This window comes from Nycticebus coucang, chromosome 18 (assembly GCF_027406575.1).
Source record: "Nycticebus coucang isolate mNycCou1 chromosome 18, mNycCou1.pri, whole genome shotgun sequence".
Classification (NCBI taxonomy): Eukaryota; Metazoa; Chordata; class Mammalia; order Primates; family Lorisidae; genus Nycticebus; species Nycticebus coucang.
Genome location: NC_069797.1, coordinates 71,987,536 through 72,007,026, shown reverse-complemented (window position 1 = coordinate 72,007,026; position 19,491 = coordinate 71,987,536). Strand labels below are relative to the sequence as shown.

At 47.2% G+C, this 19,491-nt stretch overlaps 1 protein-coding gene across 3 annotated transcripts in view; it reads left to right on the top strand.

Moving 5' to 3' along the window:
- Positions 1-19,491, top strand: part of SLC39A11 (solute carrier family 39 member 11) — a 357,393-nt gene that overhangs the window by 37,112 nt on the left and 300,790 nt on the right. For 2 of the 3 annotated variants that reach the window (XM_053569888.1, XM_053569887.1), the window contains one exon: positions 10,798-10,956. The exons of the other annotated variant lie outside the window; for it this stretch is intronic. In XM_053569888.1, coding sequence (XP_053425863.1) covers positions 10,798-10,956 — 159 coding nt within the window. The remainder of the gene's footprint in view (positions 1-10,797; positions 10,957-19,491) is intronic. 3 annotated transcript variants of the gene reach the window in all.

Below are 19,491 nucleotides of genomic sequence, written 5' to 3'. Positions count from 1 at the left end.
ACAGCCCAGTCTTGGAGAAGTCCAAACCATTTTCCCCTCTGCCCCCCCAACACGCCCTCTTCTTTAGCCGGGCAGATCCCTTTTCAGTCCCTACAGCATAAGCTTTGGCGTGCTTGCCCAGACTCGCCCCCTCTGTTTTTCTCAGCTGGAAAGATCACACCCTTGCTTCCATTTCTAAAACTCATCCAACCTTCAAGAGCCCCTTCCTGTTCTTTGATGTTCTATTTTATTTTATTTTATTTTTTATTTTTTTCAGCTTTTGGCCAGGGCTAGGTTTGAACCTGCCACCTCTAGCATATGGGGCCAGCGCCCTACGCCTTTGAGCCGCATTGGTGTCTCCTTTCCTGGCCTGATTGCAGACCCTTCATTGATCCTTCCTGATGTCTTCTGGAATTTCTCTTCTGGTCCACAGCAAAATCCCAGAAGGCGAGACCCAGACGTGCGCTGGATCTTTAACATAACAGTGGCCGTGTTCACAATCACTGGCCGCTTGCTGATTGATTTTGGGGGTTTCATTTTTGAGACGGAGTCTTGCTTTGTCACCCTGGCTAGAGTGTAGTGGCATCAGTGTCATTGTAGCTTACTGCAGCTTCCAATTCCTTCCTCCTCCCTCAGCCTCCCGAGTAGCTGCAACTATAGGCGGCTAGTTTTTCTGTTTTTTAGTTTCACTCTTGCTCATACTGGTATTGAAGTCCTAAGCTCAAGAGATCCACCCACCTCCGTCTCCCAGAGTGCTAGAACCTGGCCCTGATTGACTGTTAAAAATTAATTTTGTGTCTGATTTGGAGACAGTACTTGGTCTCTGTACTTTCAGAGTAATTGTTTCCTTGACATATATGGACTGCAAGTTTGTGCCTGCTCCTTAATCACCCAGTAACCTTCTTGAGGTTACAGTCTTTAAAGAAGACCTCCTCCGTGGGTGCTGTTCTTTTGAAATCCCTGTTCCTGTCTCCTGTAGGCTTCTGTGTCCCTTCTTTAGAGGGGCAGATCATTGATACTGAAAATTCAGTGCATGGTAAATGAGCCACGTGCAATGATTTTCCTTTTTCCTTTTTATTAAGAAGGAAATTTTGTTTTGTAGCTTGGATTATCTTTCAGTATTTAAACTGTCATTACTATAATGAAGGAGATGTCCAATAGCACCCACGATGCCGGAATATTCTGACATATCCCTTAAGGGACTATTTACAAATTTATCTCTATTTCCAGGGCTGAAATTGTTCCAAAAGGAGCTCGTCAACAGAAATGAAAAGGTTTGCCTACCCCGGGCCAGGTGTTTAGCCGATTGTTATTGATTTTTCTGTGTTGGCACCTCTGACACCAGAAGGAACTTAGTAGTACTATAAAGTGTGGGTCCCCGTGGCTTTCTGCATGCTATTGAGAAAAAAGATCATACTATGTGCTCTTTTGGGTTTTAAGAACTACAGAAGGGAGATCTGGGGGCATTTACTTTCCGGGAACATGGAAAGAGTTTGCTGATTTTAAGTGCTTCCTGCAATTCCTTTCTGCCTTCTGGTGTTAGGGCTGTGATTTAGGAGCCTTTGATAGAAACACACAGTGTGGGTGGGTGTCATTTGGCCATGCAGCAGTGTTTCTGGAAGTTGTGTTTTGTGCATAGCATCCTTTATGGGGGAGAGGGCAAAGGAGGGGGGATGCTGGGTGCCTCTATTCCAGCACACAGACCATCACTTTTCACTCCAGTGTTCAGCATGGTACCCTCACCCTTAGCTGCGCTGGGGGTCCTGGAATGTCTGCCGGGATAGTTAGTTACCCAGCCCCATGGGGGGCAGGAGCAATCTGGGGTCGGCTTGCTTCTTACCCAGCTTTCCACTAGCCTGTGAAGGCCTGTCTGCACGCTGCTTTTCCCAGGCTCTGGGGCTGTTCTGGGGCTCTTCGTCCCACCGGCCCAGGTGTTGGCCTTTTCAGCATGCCTCGGGGTCACCTGTGCCTCTTTTCTGAGCTTCCATAGCATCACAGCTGCCACCTTCTTCCTTTCCTTTCGTTTGTGGCCTTTGGATCCATCTTAGTCCCCGTTTTTTGTGCTAGCGGGAATTTGGGCACCAGCTGCTTGTGATGGATTGGCCGCGTTTAATGAGAAGTCTTGCAGTGTGTGTACATTTTGTGATGTTCCAAAGTGGACCAGGGATTTCATGTTAGCATGGTAAACATCTGGAAATTCTATTTAGGGGGAGATTACTCTCTGCTTAAATATTGAGTAGGGGGCATTGTGAATACTGTGTTGTTCTTTGTAAAGAATTTCATACGTCCACGAGTTGGATGGTAGGGTGAAGAGCCTGAGCCTGGCTCTGTCACCTCTAGCTTGCTGTGCTTGAGTGAGTTACTGAACTGCTCTGAGCCCCTGAGAGGAGGCTGTTGGTCACAATGAGGAAAGCATATCATCCAGCCCCTCTGGCTTACCTCATAGCAAAACTCTGGGCCGAGCTATTGTTAACCCTCAAAGCAAACTGTGGGTGGGGCGGCCCCTGTGGCTCAGTGAGTAGGGCGCCGGCCCCCTATACCAAGGGTGGCAGGTTCAAACCCAGCTCCAGCCAAACTGCAACAACAACAACAACAAAAAAAAATAGCTGAGCATTGTGGTGGGCACCTGTAGTCCCAGCTACTCAGGAGGCTGAGGCAAGAGAATCGCCTAAGCTCAAAAGCTGGAGGTTGCTGTGAGCTGTGATGCCATGGCACTCTACTGAGGGCAACAAAGTGAGACTCTGTCTCTTTAAAAAAAAAAAAAAGCAAACTGGGGGTGCTTTTGGCTTCAGATCTTTGCTTCTGGTTTATGCTCCTTAGCTTGAAGGAGTTTGCTCCATCTTCTCTCTGGCCTTGGTTATTGCTCTTATTTGCTTATTTTATTGCTCATTATTTTAATAAGCTCTTTATTTCGCAAGTATTGTAGGTTTTCAGAAAAGTTGCAACAATGGTGTAGGGAGTTTCTGTATGCCCTTCACCTAGCTTCCCTAGATGGGAACATCGGTATGTTACCATTCCTAAACTCCAGACTTGTTTGGATGTCACCGATTTCCTTACTAATGTCCTCTTTGTGGTCCAGAATCTGAATCAGGGCACATATTGCATTTAAATGGTTCTAATTTTAAAGCAGAGTTTGCAATAGAGCAAGTGTGCCTTTTATTTGGAGACCTGGACCAAAGGTATAATATTTGTATGTTTTGTTGTGAAATCTTCAGGTTTGGCTGTGATGCTAGAAAGATTATATTGCGAGTTACAACATTGCTTGTTGTTCTGCTTACTTTGAAGGCAGTCAGCAGCTATTAATGGGTTTAAATTTATAAGGTCTGATCGATCTTCCAGAGGCAAGTGTTTAACAGGATCATTACCACTGTTTATTAGTTGCCCACAATTTTCCATTGCTGGGTTTTCCTGGAGTAGTTTATATGAACAGTATTGGAGAATGCCATGGGATCCATCATATTCCATTACGGCTGAAGCTGATTCATCTCAGACTTTGGTTTCGGGATTCTTTGCCTGGTATTAGGGGATGCAATAACTTAAACCTGATCTTTAGTGTGTAGCTCTTTGAAAATAGTAAAGGACTCTGTGTTGTTGTGGGGGTAAATGATGGTGCCAGTGTGTTCTGGGGGTGATGTGGTCAACTGTGGATGGCATTAGCTTGCCTGAGGCTTTGGGAGAGCCACTGTGCTTCTCTGGGTCTCAGCTTTTCCTTCTGTTCAGTGAAGTGTTTGGGCTCAGTTGTCTCCTAAAGTACCTTTCAGCTCTGAACGCGTCTGTGATTCTGTCCGTAGACTGTTCGGTAGATTATCTGTGATGCTTTGAAAATTCTCTATTGATTTTTTTTCCCATACTCATGAAAAAACTCCATTACTCAGCCAGTGTTTGTCAAAGGATCGGAGGCCTGCGAGTGTGAGCCCATATAGTACTTAATTTGGAAGGTAAAAATTACTGTAAAATTTAGGTAACAGACCACGAAAATGGGTGTTGAATCACTTCCTAATCACACGTTCTGGTTTCTCCACCCCCATTGCTCCCTTCCATTAGTGAGGGTGACAGAGAACTTGTTTAGGAAACCAACCGTGAACAGCGCTCTGTTCAGGGCTCTTCCGATGGGGGTGTCAGGATGCAGAGATGCTCGAGCCGCAGCCCCAGTCCCAGCTGCGTACCAGGACTCCAGGGGAATATAGACACAAAGAATCCAGGGTGATGGAGAAGGGCCGCTCTGGAAGTGGGGTGCAGAGCAAGGTGGGAGGATGAGGTGTATGTTTGGAAAGGGAAGAATCCAAAGTAACACCCACTCATAATGTATTTCCTGCCAGGAACTGGGTTGGTGTCATATACCCATTGCTTCTTATAATTCTTCCAACAACCTTGTAAATAGTGTCATTGTTAGGTGACAAAACCCGGCTGGGAAGTGCTTGGGTTATTTGCCTGGGGCTACCTAACTGGTGAGGAGCAGAGGCAAAATTCAAAGTCAGACCCAATTCTCAATCCTGCGTTTATAAACATGGACTCAGGCAAGGGGTTTGAGGATGCTTGGAAGAAAGGGGACCTGTGACAGGCCTTGGCATTTTGTCCTTGTCACAGATGGAGGTGCTTGGGCCAGCACAAGGGAGCCGATGAGTTCAGCATACAACTAGGGCAGCAGTTCAGGATGAGTCCCTGCGGGCTGATTAGGCCAAACTCTGGGTTTTTTTTTTTGTTTTGTTTTTTTTTTTGGTTTGTTTTTGATTGAGGTAAAATTTACAAAACATAAAATAAAGCCATTTTAAAGCATACAGCTCAGGGGCATTCACAATGTTGTGCAACCAACAGTTGATATTAGATTTTTCTTCTTCTGGCCGCATTCTTCATCTTGGGAACCGAAGAATGAATTTAAGGACCACAGGCAAGCAGAGGCCATAGAGTGATAGTTTATTAGAAGATAGGAAAGCTGGCCGGGTGCAGTGGCTCACACCTATAATCCTAGCACTCTGGGAGGCCAAGATTGCTTGAGCTCAGGAATTTGAGATCAGCCTGAGAAAGAGCAAGACTACTTCTCTGCTAAAAATAGGAAAATTAGCCAGGCATTGTGGCTGGCACCTGTAATCCCAGCTACTTGGGAGGCTGAGGCAAGAGGACGGCCTGAGCCCAGGAGTTTGAGGTTGCTGTGAGCTGTGACACCATGTACTCTATTCTGGGGCAACAGAGTGAGACTCTGCCTCAAAAAACAAAAAAGAAGATGATAAAAAGATGACAGAAGGCATCTCTAATGGGTTGCAGTTGCAGCGGTGCTAGCTTTGGGCTTTTTTTTACCTTGTCTGCCTGTGAATACTGATTGGGTCCTTCAAACGGAGCTGGCTTACAGTGATTGGTTTCTTTAAGCCTTAAGTGACTGGCCTCTGTTGATTGGCCCTTTAAGGGTGCTGAAGACTTTTTCTGCCCAATCCCCAGGGAATTCCCTCCCCCTGCATTGCCCTGCCTAGCAACAGACTGTGACCAATGGCTGTACAGGTTACTCTAGAGGAGTCCCTCCCCCTTCTTCTCCATGATTGTTTCCCAGTCTTAAAGCCTTAAGCCTTCTAAAGCTTAAAGCCTTCTAAAGCTATCACCATCACCTTGTCCACTTGACTCTCACCTGAAACTGCTCATTCAGTGGCCTTCCTCCTCCCCCTTCAGTCAGCCCCGCCAACCACCCTTCTGCAGTCTGTCTCTGCGGACTTACCTCCTCTAGATATTGCATATGTATGGCACCAGAAAGTATGGTAAATGACTTTTTAGTTCTTGCTACTTTCACTTAATGTCATATTTTTGAGCTGCTTCCATGTTGTGGCATTTCATGGCTTCTTCATGGAATGTTTGTCCATCCACCCACTGGTGGCCATTTGGACTGTGACCATCTTGTGGCAGTTGTGATCAAGATCAGATTTTTTAATGAAGTCATTCATTCATTCTTTGGCTTGCCTGCATAGAGGTGGAAGTTGAAGTCCTGGTGGTGGCTGAGACTCAAGGAAGCATGTGAAGAAGAGAGAGCTAAGGCGAGATTCAACCTTGGGCACGGGAAGAAGTGAAGAAATTATACCTTCCTAAACACCAACTTGCCCAATGATCACTCAATGCGACATTCAAATTTCTGAGCCCTGCGGTAGGCCTACCAAACCAGCCAAAAACTGAAGTTCAGTCCTGTTTCTTCTGTTGTTTTTTTCTTACTCAGGTCTTCTGCAGGTGTTTTTTGTTGTTGGTCTTGAAATACTTATTCCTTTGAGCTTCTTCCATTATTTAGCAAAAGAATACAGGGTTGCTTTGGTCTCAGCGACATTGAGGATGGTGGATGGTCGCTACACAAGCTTTCCCTGCACTCATTTGATTGATAGGGCATTTTATTTTCATTTTGGGAATAAAGAGGGGGTTTCATTTTGGGGTGCAGAGGGGCCCTATGTCATTCCCTGCCTAGACAAAGATGGGGAGTAAGGTCTCCTTATGGTGTTTTCAGGGTTGGTCCTGCAAGTCTAGCTGTTTGGCTTTACAAGCAGGGTCACAGGTGCAGGAGGAATCCTTCTAGCTACTCCCTGGGGTCACAAAGGGTCTGGCTGGTGAGACTTGCCTTTAGAACCCATTTCCTAAAGTCCAGTTTTCTCTCTCCATGCAGACCCTTAGTCGTAGTTGAGGGTTAGATACTTTGCTTCTTGCTTCTCTGTCTGTTGGTTAATATGTCACCACATCCAGATTGAAAAATCCCCAACATTTGTGGGAACTTTGCTGGTGTCGAGAGCTTCAGGTAGGCCACCTATGTTGGGGGATTTTAAAAAAAGTAATGGTTGCCATAGGAGCCAACAATTACACTGCTTGGTATTTATTTACCCAAATGAACTGAAAACTTCTGTCCACACGAAAACCTGCACATGAATGTTTGTAGCAGTGTTATTCGTAATTGCCAAAACTCGGAAGTGACCACGCTGCCCTTCGGTAGGAGACCAGATGAATACACTGTGGTACATTCAGACAACGTGGTATTATTTAGCTCTCAAAAGAAATGTGCTAGCAAGTCATGAAAAGATGCCTTAGGAACTTAAATGCATATTGGCAAGTGATAGAAGCCAATCTGAAAGGACTACATACTGTATAATTTCAACTCTGGGACATTCTGGAAAAGGCAAAACTATGGAGACAGTAAAAAAAACCAGGGATTTCCAGGATTTAGGGGAGAAGGATGAACAGATGGAGCACAAGGGATCTTCGGGGCAGTGAAACTACTCTGCCTGATACTGTGACAGTGAACACGTCCTTATGTATTTGTCAAGACCCACAGAATGTGCAGTGTGGAGGGGACCCTGATGTGAGCTGTGTGTTGTGGGCCGTAATGCTGCGTCCATGAAGGCTCAGCAGTTGTATTACATATATGTATAATACTTTTTTTTTTTTTTTTGTGAGGCAGAGTGTCAGGGCATCACAGCAACTTCAAACTTTTGTCCTCAAGCAGTTCTCTTGTCACAGCCTCCCAAGTAGCTGGGACTACAGGTGCCCACAACAACACCTGGCTATTTTTAGAGACGAGGTTGCACTCTGGCTCAGGCTGGTCTTGAACCTGTGAGCTCAGGCAATCCTCTTGCCTTGGCCTCCCAGATTGCTAGGATTACGGGTGTGAGCCGCCTCGCCTGGCCTAATCAGTTGTATTAAATGCACCACTGTGGTGTGAGAAATTGATAGTGGGGGAGGGTGTGTGTATATGGGAACTGGGGGTATAAGACTATTCTCCATGCTTTCTACTAAATTTTTCTGCAAACTGGAAGCGCTCTAAATTTTTTTCTTTTGAATTTCAGATTAATATGAGGGTATGAACAATTAGGTTACAATGTTTGCATTTGTTGGGTAGAGTCCCTATTGTAGTTGTATCCTGCACCCAAGAGGTGCGCCATATACCTTTACATTGTGCCATTAAGTGGGAGCATGCCAACCTCCCTTGCCTTTACATGCTGTATTAGTTTCCATTTGCTGCTGTAACAAATAACTACAAACATAGTGGCTTAAAACAACATGAGTTTATTATTTTACAGAGCTGAAGTTCAGAACCCCACAGTGGCTTTAACTGAGATCAAATCAAGATGGCCCTAGGGGTATGCTGTTTTGCAGGCTTCAGAGGAACTTCTGTTTCCTTGACTTTCTAGCACCTAGGGCCACTTGCATGTCTTGGCTCGTGATATTTTCTCCATCTTCAAGCCCCCAGCACAGGGCATCTTAGTCTTTCTCCCTGACAACCTCTGCCTTTGTCATCACATTTCCTGTCCGACTCTGACCTTCTTATTCACTCATGAGGACCCTTATGATGACACTGGCCTTGCTCAGACAATCCAGGATGATCCCCCAGCTCAAGGTTCTTAATTTAATCACACCTGCAGAGTCCTTTTGGCTATGAAAGGTGAAATACTCACAGATTTTGGGCATAAGGACATGATCGTCTTTCCTACCACACGTCCTCTGTAAATAACTTCTCTTTGGACCCTACCATCCTTGTAGACAGGCAATCCAATTCCATTTCCAGATTGTTCTTAGGTTGTTTTCCAGTTTATGGAGGAGACTGGGGTGCTGTCAAGGAAAGGAAATGAAGGAAATCAAACTGGGGCCTGGATGTGTCAGTCAAGATAGATACAGAACAGTGATTCTCAGGGAGGGGCCCTCCTAAGTCACGTGAGGTGCTTTTGCCTTACAGACACCCCTGATCCCAGCATTCCCTCCCTCGAGAGATGCTTCTCTTCTGCCCTCCCTTGAATCACTTGGTGAGAACTTCGTGTGTTTCTCACGAGTAGGGGATGGATCCCTCTGTGAAGCAGCAGAATGGAAGGAATTTTGACAGAAGGGATTGGACTTTGCGTGGGAAAGGAGATGAAGTCAGGGAAGAAACTCAGGTCATGTTGACAATGATGTTGTGTTTCCTTGTTGAAGGATGCAGGGCGGGGAGCATGTAGACTCAGGATCAAGTAGTTTTTAGAGTTGTTGAAAGTGGGACCATGTGGGAGACCTTGAAACATACCAGGAGAGAGTTTGCTGGACAGGTCGAGCTTGGAAGGAGGGAAAGGCCGTCTCCATCTCTGAGCCTGTGCAGGTCCTCCTTGGTGAGGCTGTTGAATTCTAAACTTACCGAGACAAAGTCTGGGAAAGAGATGGATTAGGCTGTGATGGGGAGGAAGAGCCCTTAGACTTGCTTTACAGATCTTTTATGACAGCTGGTTCATGGACTTGACCTGGTCGGCATTAGCTCCCATTCTGTTTAGCCGAGGCATTTTCATTCTTTCTGGGAGTTTTTGAAGCAGGTGCAGTTTCACTGGGAGAATTTGGCCCAGAGCAAGTGGCTGTGTGTGAATGACGCCTGGCAGAAGGCAATTTGTGGATTTGTTCTTTATTGTTGCTGTTGAAATACCGGGCTTTGTCACTCTACGTGTTATTTTGGAGATGGGTGATGCAGGTGATTTTTTTAAGGCAAGGCATAATTAAGTAATTTTTAGAAACCCATTCAACAGTTCCTGTGTTGATGATGCCTGTCGAATAATAATGATGGCAGTGGGTGTACTCTCTCCAAAAGATATCACGGCATCTATAAGAGCAAGTAAGCTGTGGATGGGTGTTTCATTTGGCCAGTGCTGGAGAACCTGTTATCACACACGCCTTGCTGAGATTTGAGACCAGCCTCATTTTTGTCTTATCCTTCATGATTCTCCCCTCTTCAAGCGGGATCTGCCACTTATTGCTTATGTGACCCTGGGATGTGCCTGTGGCTCAGTGAGTAGGGCACCGGCCCCATATACTGAGAGTGGTGGGTTCGAACCTGGCCCCGGCCAAACTGCAAAAAAAACAGCCGGGTGTTGTGGCAGGCACCTATAGTCCCAGCTACTCGGGAGGCTGAGGCAAGGGAATTGCCTAAGCCCAAGAGTTTGAGGTTGCTGTGAGCTGTGACGCCATGGCACTCTACCAAGGGCAATAAAGTGAGACTGCCTCTAAAAGAAAAAACAAAAACAAATTCTTTATCTACAAGTAACAATAGAAAAACAACCTCTGCCCCCTGGAGTTGTTGTGATGATAAAATGTGAACTGTGAAGTTTAGTCCCTGGGAATAGTAGATGATCAATCGATTTTAGAGATAAAAAAATTGATGGGGCCAATTTTGTTGTCTTTAAATATTTCAAAGGCCTACACATATCACAGAGGAGACACATTCTTCGGTGCTCTAAAGAGCAGAAGTCCAGCTGATAGGTGCAAATGGAAGAGAGATGGATTTCCACTCAGCATAAGGAAGGACGTTGTAATAATTAGAGCTTTGTTATAATGCAGTGGAGCTCATGAAATAGCAGTTTGTCTTAGAAGTAGTTGATTAGAACAGGGTTTTTCAGTCTTAGTACTGCCATTTAAGGCCAGACAATTCTTTGTTGTCAGGGGCATGCTGTGGCTTGTAAGATGTTTGCTAAAACCCTTGGCCTCTACCTACTAGATATCAGCAGCAGCCTTCCCTACTCTGATCCCAATGTGACAACTAAAAACATCTCCAGGCATTGCCAGATGTCCTGTGGAAGGCAAAATCATCCCTGGTTGAGAACCACTGAATTACAGGTTAGTTGACAGCGTTCTCCTAGGGCCAACTCTATCCTACTCCAAACTGAGTTCTAACAACAGTAGTTCAGCAATTCTGGAGGTAGCTTTCTGGTTTGGGATAATACTTACCACTTGATATTAAAGGCCTAACTCATGTGAAATGGTGAGGTCTGTTGGAGCTGCAGGGAGCACCGAGGCCCCGCTGGGAAGGCCGGCTGAGGCTGTTCTGATGACATCTTCCTCCCCATGGTTTTGCAGGTCATGTTAGCGGCTTCCTATTGGTCTCTCCTGGCCCCAGCGGTTGAGATGGCCACATCCTCAGGGGGCTTTGGTGCCTTTGCCTTCTTCCCAGTGGCTGTTGGCTTCACCCTTGGAGCTGCTTTTGTCTACCTGGCTGACCTCCTGATGCCTCACCTGGTGAGTACTGCTTTACTTTGGGCTGTTGTGTTGGGATACATCTAGGTCTGTGCCATGTCTTAGATCTGTTTGAACTTAGTATACCCATTAATTTCTTGCGAAGTAGTCAATGGTATCTGAGCAGATCACAAACTATTAGATGACTGAATGGTGATAGCTTCTTTAAAGAAAATAATCTCTTGGTGATATGACTAATCACCCCCCTAGTTACATTTTGGTAAGTTCAGATTTCACACTTGGTTTTAGCCAAAAGGCCAAGAGTGGTACGTTCAGATTTCAAATGTCAGATTTCATTAAAAATATGGAGCTCAGGTGATGTGCTGAGCGGCACTATGTTTATGAGGGGACCTAGACACTGGGAGGAGTGAGTGACCATGACCGTGGGCCTGGCCCTTAATGAGCTTATGATGTCACCAGGGAGATGACAGCCCACCTAGCTGTAACATCAGGGCTTTGCCAAGTGTGGGGCTCACAGGTGGGCGAGGCAGAGTCTGGGCAGCAGCGGTCTGAGTTTAAGTTCACATCCGCTGTTCACTGGTTGTGTCTCTTAGTTCTGGTTTTCCTTCTAATAATTTGAGGATAACTTCCCCGTGGGAGTGTTAAGTAAAAATTTAAACATCTAAAATGGTGCCAGAATTGGGGGTCAGCCAGAAATTTAAGGGATTTTTACTGACACAGGGCTGGTGAGTTGGGTTTGGGAATGAGCGTGAACTTGCTTACAGAGAAGCATGTCAGGAACCTTGGCCTACAGGATGGCTGTGATCACTGAGCAGAGAGCTCCGAGGCCAGGCCACACGATGGAGAACCCCAAGCCATTGGCTAAAACCCGTTATTAGTTGGCACTGTCATCAGTAGAGGAAGGGGGGTTCTCCAGTAGCAGTGTGGGCTGACACAGCTTTGCCAGACCCTGTGCACCCACAAGTCCTAGGGGTGGGCAGAGGCAACCCTGACTTGGTTCTTGAATCCTCACCCAGAAAGGAGGGAGGGCAGCACACAGGGAGAACTGGAAGGGGAGATGGGCCAACGTCCACTTCTGTGCACTCCTGGTGAGTGAGGGTTAGGTCAGGGTCATTGGAGTTGATGCACGGGTGGGGAGAGAGGGAGGCTAGAGTTCTCTTCCTGTCCTTTCTGCTTTCTGTCTTGCCTTGATTTCCCAACTGGAAAAAGAAAAGGAAGAATTCCAAAGAACTTGACCTCTGGGCCCAGGGCTCGTGAGAAACCAATTCTTTGTGTTATAGAAGGACTATCTTGGACCGGATAACTGTATGTAATGTTGGATGGGCAGCTATGATGTCCTTGCAAAGGAAAGACCAATTGTCATTTTTTGTCATCAGAAGATTGAATGGCAGGCCGTGGCACTCAGATATAGTCCTAGTACTTTGGGAGGCTCAGGTGGGAGGATACCATGATCTCAGGAGTTTGAGACCCGCCTGTGCAAGGCTGGTTTCAAGGGCCCATCTCTACTAAAAATAGAAAAATTAGCTAGGTGTTGCGGCAGGCAGCTGTAGTCCCAGTACAGCTGAGGCAGGAGGATCACTTGGGCCCAGGAGTTTGAATTGCTGTGAGTTATGATGCCGCAGAGCTCTAGCCTGGGTGACAGAGTGAGACTCGGTCTTAAAAAATAAAAATAAAAGTTTGAAGGGCAGTATGCTTCTGCCCTCTGACATTTGGCTTCCTTGCCAGTCAGCACATTTGTGCAATAGCAGTTTCTGGAGGCCGTCAATGGAGCTGCAGTATTCTGCTCTCAGATCCCCCTGATTACATGTGCACGTGTGTAATCTGCTTGTCCTGACAGGCAGATCTGGTGGCCAGTGGCCTTACATCCTGAGCAGCAGGCGGAGGTCTGGCTCAGAGGCTCAGCACGGTCCCTGCCAGGTCCCCTTCTGCCCTTCTCACCTGTGCTCAACTGGGCTTCTAAGACAGTCCCTTGTGGAGGGCGCTGTGTAGCCATCTGGGTCCTTACTGCTGGTGCTGTGGGGGGCAGGCTGGTGTCAGGTGTATTTGATCAGCTGTCAGAACGCAGGGCTTTCTCTGGGCAGTGTAAATAGTCATTGGCCAATTTGTACTGTGCAGCAGTATTTTTTTTTTTTTTTTAACCTTTTGGCTCATGTTTGTTCTAATAATGTGCTTTGAATAATGGAAAAGGCTCCTTGGGAAAGTTCTGAACATTCTCTGCAGAAAATCAGGAGTGGTTTGGGAATGAACGGTGGGCGAATGTCAGATGGAAGGTGTCAGAAATCACTGGTAACACCCAGAACCTCATTATTTGGCAGAAAGATCAGCCTGACAGTAAACATCTGTTTGAAGGCATTTTAAAAGAAATTAATTCCTGCCGTTGACATGAGAAGGGGAATTTGTCTTAGAAGGTCTTAGATGGGAATTATTTATGATTGCTGTAGCCACTGAATACAAATGTTTCTGGGAGAATCATACTTGGAAACAGTCTTTGGCCTTCATTCTGAGGGCGGCTAAAGGTTTCCTTAGGTTTCGCTATATTAATGCTTAGCAGACTCAGAAAAGGCGCCAGCTCGGAGCTGTCCGAGATGCTCCGTGGTGTCCTTACAGTTATCCACATGAACAGAGCAGCTGCAGGGAATCCAGTCTCCTGGTCGGGGGAGTTAAATTTGTTTCCATGATGCTTGTGGTTCTTGGAATTTACAAACCAGTGACTTTTGAGGCTGTGGGTGAATTCAGTTTCAGGTCTTTTCAGTTCCTGGAATTGTAAATTCATCCCACCTATGACAAAGCCCCACTATTTAGCAGATGGGCCCAGGAGCAGAACGAAGTAGGTGGAGCCAAGGGCTTTGGCCTCAGTTCTGACTAAGGGGCTCTCACCCTTCCCAACAGGCCCCAGGATGTCCTCTCTGTCCCTCCGGACATTTCTGCTTGGAGTTTGATAGGCCGAAAGGAAGTGAGCCAGCCTGTGTGTTATTTTCCCTGGAAGTACGGGAAGGGCAGAAATGTGGTTTGGGTGGTTCCACAGCAGTGCTCTGACTCGAGCCCTTGCCCCTGACCATGCAGGCACAGGTCCCAGTGCCTGGGAGCCTCAGAGCCACCGACGCCGGTTATTCAGGAGCTGAATGGCAGCAGAAAGCCTGGGTGCCTTAGTGGGGAAGCGACTGTGTTCTTTAACTCTTTTTTCTTTTCGTTTAGCCTTTCTGATTTATTTATCCACTTGTTGGAGCCAAAGTAAAATATTGCTCATGAAAAGGGTCTTACTCATAACAGCCTGTCAGGTTGAAACCAAGTGGCACTGTTAATTTCAGATGCTTCAAGTGGCTGTCCGCGGATGTTTGTTTTCTTTATTGATCTGGGAATAAAGCTAGAGAAGGCCTGTGTAGGAACTGTTAATGGCGAATGAACTGACAGGGATTTACAGAGCCTTTACCAGATGGTATCTTGATGAAAGGGGAAAGGGTACGAAGTAAGAAGGAGAGGTTCAACCTGCTAGGCCTGGGAAGACTTAGGGAGAGGGCAGCCTGAGCCAACACTCCCCGAGGATGGCCCTCGGGAGAATCAGCTTTTGTTAGTGTTTGTGTGGTAGAGACAAAAAAAAAAAAAAAAAAAAAAAAAGGTTGAATACTCTTGGTTTAGGGGATATAATTCTAGTCTTTTTTTCTTTTTCTTTTCTTTTTTTTTTTTTTTTTTTTGAGACAGAGCCTCAGGCTGTTGCCCTGGGTAGAGTGCTATGGTGTCACAGCTTACAACAACCTCCAACTCCTGGGCTCAAGCGATTCTCTTGCCTCAGCCTCCCTAGTAGCTGGGACTACAGGTACCTGCCACAACGCCCGGCTATTTTTTGGTTGTAGTTGTCATTGTTGTTTGGCGGGCCTGGGCTAGATTCAAACCCACCAGCTCTGGTGTATGTGGCTGGTGCCTTAGCTGCTTGAGCTGCAGGCGCCGAGCCAAATTCTAGACTTTTTTGAAAAGATAAACCAATTATGCTATGTCTCTTAAATACTGAAATATAAACACTTCCCCCATTTGTTTGTGTTGATTGAGCAGGCTTTAGATTATCTTTATGGCAGTTACCAGCCCTGACCCCATTTAGGTGTTCCTTCCCTTTCCAAACCTATGCGCATGATAACATTTTAACACAGTTGCAGTCAGTCCATGCATTTTCTTTTTGTATTATGTTTAAATTTAAAATTATTTTATTTATGACCTTTTATCAAAACTTAATGTAGCTTAAATGTACTTTGCTCAATAATCTCCCATCTCTGATCAGTTCACTTGCCCTGGGCTTTAACGGGTGTTTCTATGGACCTCTGGAAATGCAATTTTGTTTTCTGAGGAACAAGTGGTAACATATTGACTGCGTTGTTGCCACTTAGTTTTTTCGGCTTGTTTTGCATCTTGGCAGCTTTTCCCCTGGTGGATGTGTGCGCCTCATCCTCCCCGCCCCTTGGCATTTGAAGTCTTGAAGAGACTGCAGGTAGCAGGTGCCTGTGACACTCCCTGAAGCTTTCTCTTGTCTGAGACGACTTGAATTATATATAATCCTGTTTGGTCAAGAGGGGCCAGCAAGTGGGTACCACTTCTCAGCTCCTCAGTTTTCTTTTTCCTTTATAGAGAGAGTGTCTTTTTCTGTTCAGCCCAGGCTCAAGCGCAGTGGTATTATCATAGCTCATTGCATCCTTGAACTCCTAGACTCAAGAGATCCTCTTGCCTTAGCTTCCCAAGTAGCTGGGACTACGGACTTCTGTACCACTTGGCTAATTGAAAAAATTTTTTTTTTTGTAGAGACAGGGCCTTGCTATGTTGCTGAGGTTGGTCTCAGACTCCTGGCTTCAAACAATTTTTCCAGCTTCGCCTCCCAGAGTGCTGGGATTGCAGATGTGAGCCACTGCACCAGGCTCTCCTTAATTCATCTGAATCACCCACCGTGTTCAGTTGTGTTAGTTCTCCTCGTGACAGGAGAGAAGGTACCTCTAGTGAACACTTAGGCAGAATTTGCACGTGCTTTTAGCGTGCACCCAACTTTTGCAGGTGTCAGTGTTTGGCCAGAGCTGCCATGGAAGAGCACGTGTGACAACTGTCTGTAAGTGAAGGACACATGTCTCTCTCCTTCATAGATTCTCTCCCTCTTTAGCATTTGGATTCTAGTTCACAAAAGAGTATTTTGAGGGCAGAACGGAAAAGAGGACAGGCAGGCGCATCTTACAGAAAGCACAGAGGAGAAAGAGCAGCTGCCTTTACTTGAGACTCTGCAGGGTAAGCCTGATAGTGTGAGATAAGCCCGACTGGTTCATAGTGAAAGTGGAGATGGGTCCCCTGCCTCACGTTTATGCTCTTTTTTTATACTTGGTTGAGGCTCAGGATAAGCAGTGCTGCTTCCTACTGTGAGGCGCTCCTGGTGACAGGTGGAGAGAGCCCCCATAGCAATAGGTTCTTCCAACATGGGGACCCGATTGTGCCCCTGAACAGCCTGGCCTGTGGGATGGATTGGGCAGCTCCAAGCCCAAGAAGCTTACAGTTTTGCAACCTTTTGCAACTTTTGCTTCCTTCTGTATATGTCTGCATCACTCACTAGGCCTGTAGCAACAAAACCACAGACTGGGCTGCTGAAATAACAGAAATTTCTTTCTTTACAGTTCCTGAAGCTGAAAGGCCAAAGTTAGGGTGTTATTTTCTCCTGAGACCTCTCTTCTTGGCTCGCAGACAGCTGCCTTATTCCTGTGTCCTTACCCTGTCTTGTTCTGCGCACACATCCCTGCTGTCTTGATGTGTCCAGATTTCTTCCTCTTATGAGGACATCTGTCAGATTGGAGCAGGGGACCCACATGGCACCATTTTAGTTTAGTCACCTCTTCAAAGGTCCTATATCCAAAAAACAGTCATATTCTGAGGGATGGGGGTTGGAGAGATTTAACCCATGGATTTGGGGGGAAACAATTCAGTTGATGACAACATTCTTTTAGTTTCTTTTGGTATTTATGGTACTAAGAAGAGATGGCGGGGTGGAGAGAGCTCGGGGACTGGGCATTCAGAGCAAGAGGCAGTCCCCTGTCATCTGAACAGTGGGCAGGCTGGGTGTGCCGAGGGGTAGGGCGTGGAGATGAATGCACAGTGCTAATCAATACTTCAGCTTCTGAGGGAGGAAACCCTGCAGCTTGCAGTCATGGATGCCATAGCAAATGCATTTGGGCTGGGCGAATCTTGAGAAAGCTCATGGCTTGGAAGGACTTTTTGGGAAGAAAGTTCTGAGTTTTTTGTGAAACACTGTATTTTTATTGCATGGGAATGCAGAGGGTCTTGATGTACTGCAGTCACAGGCCCCTTCACTATCTGACTTTTGGGGAGAACTAGCATTCAGGCCCCCCTTGGTGCCAAGTATCTAGTCCCACGTGCAAGTGGAAGCCACATGCCTTGGGAGGCCTTCCACAGTCTCTGTGACTTTCAGAAAGATGCTCAGATGTTGTTCTGGGTAAAAAAGGGGGTGGAGGCAGTTTCCTGGTGTGGTGTGCTGGTGGATTCTTAGGGAGAACAGTGGGTTTGGCCATTCCGTGGATGCCTGCAGGTGACGGAATGCGTGCCTGAGCGCTCTCCCTCCCTCTCCTTATGCTCTTTGTTTTCTAGGGCTTCTGGTGAACACAGCTCTACATTAGTATGCTGTGTGTGTTAGCTGAGTCCTTGCTCATTGAGGCTGCAGGAAAAAATATCTGTAGCTTCGCAGTCAGCTGCTCAAAGCCTTTCAAGAGTGCCTGCCCTCTGGCTTTTGACCGGGGCTCAGAAAATCACCTGTGGGGGTGATGTTTATTCCTAAAGGGCGCTCGGTGGGTCTGGCATGAGCACGCACGTGTGCCCGAACACACACACACACACACACACTCTCTCTCACACTCACTCTGCAGCTGCTTGGGCAGCTTAGGCTGGCTTGCCGAAGGGAACTCCCCAAGCGCTATTTTTTGTTACTGTGATGAGAGTGGTAGGGATTCTTTTTTTTTTTTTTTTTGTAGAGACAGAGTCTCACTTTATGGCCCATCAGTAGAGTGCCGTGGCCTCACACAGCTCACGGCAACCTCCAACTCCTGGGCTTAAGCGATTCTCCTGCCTCAGCCTCCCGAGTAGCTGGGACTACAGGCGCCCACCACAACACCCAGCTATTTTTTTGGTTGCAGTTCAGCCAGGGCCGGGTTTGAACCCGCCACCCTCGGTATATGGGGCCGGCGCCTTACCGACTGAGCCACAGGCGCTGCCTGTGTGGTAGGGATTCTTAAATGCAAACTGGCCCGGGTGGAACCTTCTAGGACTTGGATTTCCTTCTCTGTGCTTGGGAGATAACCTTTTTATATGTTAGTCATAAAGTTGTGACTGGACACTTGTCATTTCTTGCCATCTCTTGAGCCAGGCAACACGTTTATGAAAAATACCCGGAAGCCACCATGGGCTGTGTTGAGCCAGCTGATGGGAGGGGGTGGCGAAGATGATTTCCGTGGGTGGTCGGGCGAAGGAATGGAGTGTCCACCCCACCTTCCTCCCACGGTGGCTGGGACCATGCCTGTCTTGCTTCCAGCCATATTCCTAGCTGGTGGCTGGTGCCTCGGCGCTCTCCCCAGCCCGGCCTGTGCGGTCCCTCTTCCTTGGGATCGATTGTGGTGGTGGCAGTGGTATGGATGTGTGTCCCAAGGCTGGGCAACTGATGTCCCAGGGGAGTTAGATAAAGAGTTCAGGCCAGTGTCAGGAAGAAAGGAGGAGGGAAGGTTTGGAATGGAAAGGTGGTTTGGCCAATGCCTAGGAAGGAGGGAATCCAGCTAAAAGCGCTGGGAAAATGAAAACGTCGTTCTCTCCCATATGGAGCCCTGGGAACGCCAATAGTAGGATGTGGAACCTCACTTTGGAAAGGCTTGGGTTGCCTGTGACATGTCTGTGGTTCCCCTCACTGGCCTAACCCTGGGACCTGGGTGGAGAGGAAGGGATCCTACCGCTGTATCTCCGAGGCATGGTGTGTCTCCAGTTACAGCTGGTCCTCCTCAGGGCCCTTTTCCCAATTATGTGGGCAAGAGGGAGGACTCCCCTTACCCTGACCCGGGCAAGACTGAGGTGTTCTGGACTGAATGAACAAATTGTCAACATGGTGGCGGTGGTTTACAGCAGCTGGGAGCCAGGGGGTTCTCCTCTCCTCCTGTGGGAAGGTTGGGGCCTGAGCATGTGTGTCTTTCTTGCTAGACACACAGCCCTCGCCCTGAAGATGAGGTCTGCCTTGGAGAGAGTGCCTGCAAACTGAGCTGGGCCTGTTGCCCTCTGGCCCCACCACCCCGTCACTCTGCAGTGATGTCCTTCCTTGCCAGTAGCTGTCCTCACATGCTCCCTCTCTTGCTGGTGGGGATGGTGCACATTGCATCTTCTGGCCCAGGCCAGCATAGAAGCTGGACCTGGCACTCTGAAAACCAGAGAGGGTCGTCCTGCAGATCCAAGCCTGCCTCTTGGTACCACAGATGCCGTCGTCTCTCCTGGTCTGGAGACGGTTGGGGAGCCTCTGGTGTTCTCTGAATGTTAACCTGGAAGACACAGCAGTGGCCAAAATGCCTCTGG